Genomic DNA, 9,498 nt, shown 5'->3' with positions numbered 1-9,498 from the left:
TTTGATCTTTCTGTCCGGGGCTGTAGGAAGTGATTGAGGCCATCGCAGAGAGCGCTTTCAAGACCTCGCCGTACCCCGTCATCCTGTCCTTCGAGAACCACGTTGATTCGTAAGTCCCATCAGCCGGCGATGCTGTGAATTGATGGTTTTCCAGTGACGCGTCGCCTCTCCTGTCAGGGCCAAACAACAGGCCAAAATGGCTGAATACTGCAGGACCATCTTCGGAGACGCTCTGGTCATTGATCCACTGGAGAAATATCCGGTAGGACCGGATCACTGTACACAACTGTGAATAACTGTACTCTAACTTACACACACACAATCCATCTTCAAAGGTGTGTATTTACAGGAAATGGTGACACAATCACAGGTAGTCTTAAAAGCAACTTCATCGACACTTTTAGCTTCATTTTCCAGCAATAGAACTCAAAAAACATGAAAATCATCCTGCGTACGAGAGCTTCTGTGGTGGTTAAGCAGCTGTGTCTTTAGCTGGAGCCTGGACAGCCGCTGCCGTCGCCCCAGGAGCTGCTAGGGAAGATCCTCGTCAAAAACAAAAAGAAGCACCGCTACCACCGGCCCTCCAACGGCGGCAGCATACGGCGGCGGGAGCAGGGGGAGCAGTCGTCGCCCAACAACGGTAAGCCGCCGCCGCTACTCCTGCTCAGGAACTAGCAAGCAACGGTGAGCATAGCTCAGATTCGCTGTTTTTCAACAGACTGCCCCTGAATGATGGCGACAGCGGTCTGCTTCTGTCCAACGGCGAGGAGAAACTGGCCGAGAGGCTGATCAAAGACTTGGAGCCCCGCAAATCCATAGGTGGGTGGGAGAGGTTTTAAAAAAAGCTGCTGTCGCCGCGCGTTGTTCTAAACTGTTGCCGGGACGTCTGGCCAGGAGGTGAAGGAGAGAGCGAGGAGGAGGAGGAAGACGAGTCTGCCCTGGAGCTGAAAAAGCCCAACCCGGATGAGGTAAAGGACATCTGCAGGAGGACAGGGAAGGGTCCCTGAGGGACGCCACCCTGTCCAAACGACTATGATGGGTGGCGTCTGACTCTGTGCTTCCTCAGGGGACGGCCAGCAGCGAGGTCAACGCCACGGAGGAGATGTCCACCCTCGTCAACTACATCGAGCCGGTCAAATTCAAGAGCTTCGAGGTGGCCAACAGTACGTGCAGCCTTTGGTTGAGCTTTGATTTTTTTAGTATCCCATCCCTGCCTGGTCCCATTCAAGGTTTCTTCCTTGGAACCTTCTCGGCGGGTCAATAAAATTGGGTCTAAGCTTGAAAAAGTGTCCCCTCTTCGCCCACCAGAGAGGAGGAAGTTCTTTGAGATGTCGTCATTCGTGGAAACCAAAGGAATGGACATCCTCAAGGGCTCGCCCATCGAGTTTGTAGAGTATCCTTGAAAGCCTTAAACGTCGACCTGACCTCTAAACACTGTCCAAACAAACAAACAAACAAACAAACAAACAAACGGTGGCCTTAGCAACACTCCTCCAGGTACAATAAAAACCAGCTGAGCCGAATCTACCCTAAAGGCACGAGGGTGGACAGCTCCAACTACATGCCTCAGCTCTTCTGGAACGTCGGATGCCAGATGGTGGCGCTAAACTTCCAGACGCTCGGTAAGGCCTCAGCTCATTCGCTAGGCTAATGCTAACGTCCGCGAGTCCTATTTAGGGCTTCCTCCCTCCCGTTCCTCTCCCAGACCTCCCGATGCAGCTGAACATGGGCGTGTTCGAGTACAACGGGGGAAGCGGCTACCTGCTGAAACCCGAGTTCATGAGGAGGACGGACAAACACTTCGACCCTTTCACGGAAAACATCGTGGATGGGATCGTCGCCAACACCGTCAAGATAAAAGTAAGGCCGACGCCGGGGGGGTTCGGCTTCTCTTTAGCGTGCCTCGCTCCACTGAATACGTTCGAATCGTCCGCCAGGTGATCTCAGGCCAGTTCTTGATGGACAAAAAAGTGGGCGTGTACGTGGAGGTGGACATATTTGGACTTCCCGCTGACACAAAGAGGAAGTACAGGACCAAAACGTCCAACGGGAACTCCCTGGACCCAGTTTGGGACGATGAAATGTTTGTCTTTAATAAGGTAGGTTTGGAAGGTGTCTCACATGCTTGTCCTCCAATTTCAACGTCCTCCCCCCCCCCACACACAGGTGGTTCTCCCTACGATGGCCTCACTGAGGATAGCTGTCTTTGAGGAAAACGGCAAGTTCATAGGGCACCGGATCCTCCCGGTATCGGCCATCAGACCCGGTCTGTAGAAACCATTAGGTTCCATCTGGATCCACCTGCTTTTGGGGGAGCTGGAGCTGGATTTGTCCTCTTGTTCCGTCTTTGCAGGCTTCCACTACATCAACCTGAAGAATGAGCTGAACCAGCCTCTCCTGCTGCCCTCGCTGCTTGTGTACACCGAAGCTCAGGACTACATCCCCAATGAACACCAGGGTACGTGCACACTCAGGCCTCCGTGCAACAACAGCCTCCAGAAACTCTTAGTTTTGAATTCACCACCCAACTTGAAATTAAATTCTAAAACCCTCACGAGATTTTTAAGTCTCAGCTTTAGCGGCGGGCTAGCATGTGAGGCCGTGGGAGTTTCATCATCGTTTGTCAGGAACCACAAGCGACCATGGCGCTGACTACGGATCCGTTCACCGGACCTCTTTGTGTTGTTAGAGTACGCGGAAGCGCTCACCAACCCCATCAAGCACATCAGTCAACTGCACAAGCGAGAGACGCAGCTGGCGGTTCTCCTGGAGGACAACAGCGAGGTAGGCGGCAGCTGCAGGGCGCCAAAGTCCACATCCTCTGCTGGTTCTCAGTCAGACAAATGTTCTCCAGCACGTCCCCGACCAGCCGAAAGACGGAGAGGCCGGGAAAGAGAGCGAGGTGGTGCCAGGAGGCCACTCCCCCTCCCATGTCTTCCCGCTCAACGCGCTGGACGACGCCCCTGATATCCTCAAGTTACCCTCATCAGGTAGAACCTCCACGTTGCCCCAGCAACCGAGATGGGTGATGAAAGGGTTTTCATCGTTGCTCGTTTATTAGCTTGCCTGATGCGCTTTGAGTGGAAATCATCATGTCGTCCTTTTCCCTTTGATGTTGCCTCAGATTGTGATGATTCGTGCAAGTTTGCTTGATCTCGACAAAGAACAAAGCAAAGTTTTGTCCATTTGGGATTGTGTCCGTGTCACACGGCGCCTGTCTTTGTGCTTCCTGTGTGTGTTTAGACAAAAGCCAGAAATGCGACCTCATAGCCACAGTTTTTGGCAGGTAAGCTCATTCCACAACGTGCAGCTTAACTACCGGGACAGGAGCCGGGATTGTCCGTAACATTCCACCTGTCCACTCCAGAGGTCCAGACCCAGTCCATAGAGGAGCTGAAGCAGCAGAAGAACTACGTGAAGCTGCTGAAGAAACAGAGCAAAGAGCTGAAAGAGCTGCGCAAGAAGCACCTGAAGAAGGTGAGAGGAGCCCTCGGCTGGCAGAGTCCTGGCAGGGATCCTGGAAAATCCGAGCGTTTTGTTTCCAGGTGTGGAACCTGAGTAAAGAGCAGAAGAGTCGCAGCAGCCAGATCCAGTCGGACTCCCAGAGGAGGCGCAGCCAGATGGAGAAGAACCTCAAACGCAGCATCAAGAGAAAGTAAAGGCGGGTTGTTGAGGGGTTTGTGTCGGCGAGCGGCGGTCCCGGTCACGTCACACTTTTCTCTTGTCCAGCGAGCCCAACGAGCCGGTGCAGCGCGAGCTGGACGGCGCTGGACCGGGAGATCGAGAAGCAGACGGTCCAGCTGAGGGAGTGGCAGATGCAGGAGCTGCTGAAGCTCCGGCAGCAGCTCCACCAGCTGGAGAAGGAGATGCAGGAAGCCCACCTGCAGGAGGTGACCCCCGCCCTCTCGTTAGGAGACGCTCAATGGTTGCACCTCACATGTCCCAACCATCTCCTGCGTCTGCTTCAGGCCTTCCAGAAGCTGAAGGAAACCGCGCACGAATGCCAAGCGGCGCAGCTGAAGAGGCTCCGGGAAACGTGCGAGAGGTGAGTGTTGACCTCTGACCTTTGTACGCCGCACAAATCGCGCGCTCTTGGTCTGAAGTGCTCGCCATGCAGGGAGAAGAAGGAGCTGCAGAAGCTCCTGGACAGGAAGCGGCAGAACAGCATCACCGAGGCCAAAAGCCGCGACAAAGACAAAGCTGAAGTGTAGGAAATCCCTTTGATGTCCCGCTCGGTCCGCTTTGACTTCCTGCTCGGCTTTGATGTCTGCCCGTCTCTCTGTAGGGAGCTGAACGAGGATCAACAGGAAACACATTCAGGATTCGGTCGCCTTAATCCGCAAGGTACGATCTTACCGCCACGGCGCACGTTTCTGAGATCCCTAAAACGCCGACGCCATCACCGTGTCTGTCTTTGATCTCAGCTGGAGGAGGCTCAGACCAGGAGGCAGGAGAAGCTGGTCCTGAGGCAGCGGGAGGTGCTGCAGCACATAGACGAGGAGCTCCCACTGGTGAGCGTAGCGCCAAGGAGGGGATGCTAATGCTGCGGCTACATCCTGTAGCTTAGCGATCCACCTTTTTTGACCCCTCTCCACCACTTCCTGTTGCAGCTCCAGGCTCAGCTGGAACGGGCCCTGGACGAGGAGCACCAGCGACTCCCGGAGGAGATCTGCCAGCACCTTCAGCTGGAGCTGGAGAACAAAGGCCTCCGCTGGGACGCCCTGTTCTCCCCGCTGTCCAGCAACAGCAGCCCCAGCTCCGGCCCGCCCTCCAACTGCTCCACGCCGTCGTACCCGTCCACGCCACGCCGGACCGGCTGGAACACAGACAATAGCCAACACAGCAACACCTCGTTGGCCGACTCCACGTCCTCGTCCGCCACCATCCTGTCGGAGTCCGAGACGTCGTTCGGCTGAAGCTCTTTGTAAAATATCCACGTTCAACTGGGGTTAAATCGAATTCTACAGAGGGAGAGTAAAACTGTTAATTATTAACTAATTTTATTCTTTTTTTTTTTTAAATCACAGATGTTTTTTTCTTGTCTGAAGAGCTTTATTATTTTTTAATTTGATGTGTTCGTCAGGTCTAATTTTGCCTTTTTGGTGCGTAACAGAGTTTGACACTTTTCCAGGTTTTGTCTGTTTCTAAAGCTCCTTTTCTTCCCATGACTCTGTTTTGTTCGGTCAGTAAACTATAGGAGGGTTGTGCTTTTTATCAACACATTTGAGAAGTGTTGCTTATTTATCGGGATTAATCAGAAATATTTGACTTTTTAATCCTCAACGTTGTCTTAGCTGTGATGACAACATCCGGCCACTAGATCGCGCTGTGGCTTAGTTTTCGGCCAAACGGCTTTTTTACGCCCTCCAAAAAAAAGTATAATCGAGTCAAAACTCCATTAAAACTCTTTACAGCTTTTACATTGTTTGATTTAATTTTACACTCGAAAATAATCAATTTTAGTCCCGTTTTGCAAATTACCAGCTTTAATTCCGGTCGATGATGTCATAGGAACTGCTTATATACGTTAAAAAGAAGACACGTCATTCCCTGGCAACACTTCCATGTTTTCCCGCCATTTTTGTACATGTTGTGTATGTGTTGACTACTGACCGTGTGTCGAGCAGGGACGGAGGGATTTTCTTTTTTGTCGTCTTTTCTTCACTGAGCACTGGATGCCTGTCGATCGCCCCCCTCTCATGTAAACTGGTCTATTTAAATAGAATTTTATCAACTTTTGTTAATGTTTGTGATTATTTAATACGCTTATGGTCGCTATGGTTACATGGAGTCCTGGTTGGCGCCAGGGTTGATGTACATTGATGTCTACCCCCCCCCCCTTTTCTTTAAATTTTAGGGCCAAAAATTATTTTACAAAATTCTAATTTTATCTGATTTGTAGAAGGGACTAAACTGTAAATAAGTGCTGCCAGTAGTTTGATGCTAAATTTGACTCCATAGTATCGATACGTGTATGCTAGGACTTGATGCTACCATTTTTGGGGGAGTACTAATATTAAAGTACTTTTGTTGCCATGGTAATTTGTTTTAGGGGATTTGTGGAAGTTTAATGCCCAGAAAAAGCATTTATTGATCAGAAAATATTAAGTTCCCTCCCTTCTGTGGGCCTTTATTCTGTAAAGCTCCAACTAGCTGTTTAGCACCTTAATGTTAGCCAGTAGCTGTAGGGGCAAAAAATAAAACTAAAAAAAGTGGATAATTGTTTATCAGAAAGTCTGAAAAAGAAATGAGTAGAACTGTTTGTGAGGGTAGGCCATTAAAAAGAAGCCTGTCTTTACCAGTAACAGAGTTTGTAGCTTCTTGAACATGTTATTGATTACCTTAGCCTTCAAGCTAACTTGAGCCCTCATACCAATTTTGAGTATTAAGAATTAATTGGCTACGTCAGACAGCAACAAGTAAAATTGTTCCTTTTTAAATTCAGGAGTAGATGGAGACGCTAACTTTGGGGTTGTAGTCTTGAGACATTTGGTGTGACAGGGCCGCCACCCCCCCCGGGGGGAAGGGGGGGGGTCTGCCCCGGCGGCTCCTGGCTCCCCCATCTTTGTCCCATTTTTCTCCCAGTCTTTGTGGATATTCCAGGATTTGTGGAGCTGAAGGGAACATTTTGCAATGGCGCACCTGTCAAATTTTACTGTCACTTAGTCATTAACGTCAAACGTTCCGGAACAAGAGACTCTTGTGTCTGGAAATGGAGGACCTTGAATTGATGTTACCGCTGTAATAAAATGGCTGTCGCCACGGAAAGTTTTTTTTGGACTTTAGTTTGTCGAACTTTTAGGAGAACAGAGAGTTTAGAAAGCCTTCAAATGCCATCGCGCCAATATTTTTACGTCAATAACAATAATAAACCAAATGTTAAATCATGTTTTTGGGAGGCTGTTTCAAGCTAGCAGCCGAAGGCTTTCATACAGAAAAGTTCCTTCTGGCGGCTACCGCTAAACTAGCGGCTACTGCGAAACTGGCAGGAATGTGATGAAAATCATTAGGATGCTAATAGCACCGGGCTGGAATTTCCCATCCAGGGATCAACCTGGAGGTACCGGACTGGGGCTTTAGCGCCCACCTGGCTAACGGCTGCGCTCTCCTCCACCTGTCCCCCATCTCTCGCCCACCGCGGATGTGGAGGACGGAAAAGGTCAGCATGGGAATATAATCCGCCTCTGGCTGCGGCAAATCCTCAGTTATCAGTGAGGCAATCGGGAGATTACACCCATAATGCATCCTGATTACCAGCTGCGCCTTTTTAAACAATGACGATAATAAACTTCTGCTGCGCTTTTTTGGACGATAACGAGGCACAGTCCTGGTTTTTATTCCTCCCCAAATCCATTACCCATGATCCTCCTGGCCTCCAGTGCACTGCTCCCTTTGATTGGATCGGTTTCCTTTTATCCGCCGCGTCCTGCTCATCCGTCTGTCTGACGCTGCAGCTTCTCTTCATCCCTCTGCATTTCTCTGAAGCGCACATCACTGATTTTCTGCTTTTGTTCCCCTTTTTTTAGGTCTCTGGCCTATAAATATTAAGAACATCTTAAATATTTTATCCATTTCTCTAAATTTTAAGCTAACTGTAATAAAGCCAGAAAAGGGGGGGAAGAGGTTTGTTTTAAAAGGCTGATATTTCACGGATATGCTGCATAGCTGCTAATGTTGTTAGCAACGACATTAGCCTAACGCAGCTTAAGCTTGTTTTAAATTAAACGTAAAGTAAATTTTGCTTTTGTCCGTCCAGTGTTTCCTTCATTGTTGTGAGTTTTTTAACGTCTTAACTCACGTCTACTTGTTCCGCCCATTTTATCCCACAATGCATTTCACCTGCAGCCAGTTTATGCCAAGCTTCTCTGCATCCACCATACTGGGACGTCCGTTTCCGAGAAGTTAGCTTTGAGAAATCTGGTACTGTTGGATCTTCTGGCTTTTACGTTGGTTTTAAACAGCTGTCAGGTGCACTGCTGCCCCCTGCTGAGCTGGAGGGCAGCTCGCACATGCTAACGTGAGAGTCTAAATGTAGTTTTGTGATGCTACATTGATGTTTCCTTTTTTTTTACCCGCCCTCAAATTCGAGTTGTTGAAACCCCAGAGCTGATTATCCATCTAAAACATCTGAACTCAGGAGAGATGAGACGGCGCTACCGTTTTCCTTGGGCCGTCTTCTTCGTCCCCCAGGATGAATCTGTGGCGGCTCCCTCCGTCTCTTCTTCATCTCCTGCTCTCACACGTGCCAGCTGCATCCCTCCCTCCTCCGTTGCTCCCTCGGCGAGGCCGTGCTGTTTCCTCTTCCACTCGTTCTCCTCCAGCGGAGGATGGCGGTGCACCTCGCCATAGCGGTTAGCGCCGCGCTAGCGTGGGAATAACAGCTGCCGCTTGGCTGTCCTGGATCTGACGGGGAAGAACGAGGAAGGGGGGAAAGAGGAGAAGCAACAGAGAGAAAAGTGCAGAGCGCAAACAAAAAAACATAAACACTTCGGGTGTAATTTGCCTTAATGAGGTTTAAAACGCAGCGGTTGTTGTTCCAGATGTCGCCGACGCTCCCTCCCAGCTGCTGCTGGATAATTAACTGTATTTTTGTGGAAATACGAGGAGTAAAACAAGGTGAAGCTGCAGCTCGACATTAATTTACCCAGCGAGATTGTGGAGGTCAAGCTAGGCCTCTTTTATGCTAGCTTATAAACAAACAAAGCAAACTCAATAAGTGCTAAACGACAGGAGCCCCAGATGATCTCATGGGCAACGGTGGATCTGGATTAACGTCTTGGATCCAGTTAGGGACCAACTCTTGTTTTTCAATGGCTAGCTAGCGCTACGTTTCCTGTCTTTCTTCTGCGTGCATAAATTGTGAGTTTCCTTTACTTACACGACAACAACAACAGCGCGAACATGTTTACTGTGCATCATCCATTAAGACTGTGTCCATCCTTAGCATGCTAACATTAGCATTTAATTAAGTCCAGCTGAATACAGTCCGATGCTCTTTACTCGTCTGGATCATACGTGCACATACGTGCACAAACCTCTGCAGGAATTAAATGTAAACAGGGACACAAGGCAGGTGAATAGCAAACGTAGCGGCTAACCGTCGCCAGTTGTGACGTGTCCTCTGTGATTAGCGTCTGACGTTTCCATGAACGACGCGGAAGCTGCTGCTTTTTTTCCAGTCATGTTTTTATTTCATCTTTGAGAAAGAAAAAGAAAAAAGACAGAAACGTTTGCTCTTCCGTAAACATCTAGTAGCAGTTTTCGTGTCTTTTTTTTCCCTGCTTTTAAAAAACTTTTTTTTTTTTTAAATCTTCACTACGACGTTTCATCAACACTGTATTCAAAATGAGGTTGGTTCATGCATCTGCACACTTTGGGATGGAATGATATGAAGAGATCGGATGCCCTCACAGACGTACACACCGCTGAGAGGACCGAGAGCCGAGCCCTCGCTATGCTAATGGGGGATTCTTTAAAAAAGAAATCATAGAAAATGGT

At 49.3% G+C, this 9,498-nt stretch overlaps 1 protein-coding gene across 1 annotated transcript in view; it reads left to right on the top strand.

Moving 5' to 3' along the window:
- Positions 1–6,305, top strand: part of LOC115250847 (1-phosphatidylinositol 4,5-bisphosphate phosphodiesterase beta-3-like) — a 7,390-nt gene extending 1,085 nt beyond the window's left edge. The window contains 25 exon segments of the mRNA XM_029841081.1: positions 27–109; positions 178–262; positions 493–640; positions 700–819; positions 895–968; positions 1,067–1,163; positions 1,309–1,393; positions 1,498–1,622; positions 1,706–1,860; positions 1,938–2,099; positions 2,167–2,266; positions 2,354–2,458; positions 2,690–2,784; positions 2,855–2,990; positions 3,244–3,282; positions 3,368–3,477; positions 3,546–3,655; positions 3,730–3,760; positions 3,762–3,890; positions 3,969–4,045; positions 4,118–4,207; positions 4,286–4,298; positions 4,300–4,344; positions 4,425–4,511; positions 4,611–6,305. Coding sequence (XP_029696941.1) covers positions 27–109; positions 178–262; positions 493–640; positions 700–819; positions 895–968; positions 1,067–1,163; positions 1,309–1,393; positions 1,498–1,622; positions 1,706–1,860; positions 1,938–2,099; positions 2,167–2,266; positions 2,354–2,458; positions 2,690–2,784; positions 2,855–2,990; positions 3,244–3,282; positions 3,368–3,477; positions 3,546–3,655; positions 3,730–3,760; positions 3,762–3,890; positions 3,969–4,045; positions 4,118–4,207; positions 4,286–4,298; positions 4,300–4,344; positions 4,425–4,511; positions 4,611–4,916 — 2,607 coding nt within the window. The 3' untranslated portion in view covers positions 4,917–6,305.
- The last annotated feature ends 3,193 nt before the right edge of the window (positions 6,306–9,498 follow it).

The sequence above is a fragment of the Takifugu rubripes genome, chromosome 8 (assembly GCF_901000725.2).
Source record: "Takifugu rubripes chromosome 8, fTakRub1.2, whole genome shotgun sequence".
NCBI lineage: Eukaryota > Metazoa > Chordata > Actinopteri > Tetraodontiformes > Tetraodontidae > Takifugu > Takifugu rubripes.
Note: the sequence above shows the minus strand (reverse complement) of the source record. Positions and strands in the feature narration are given on the sequence as shown.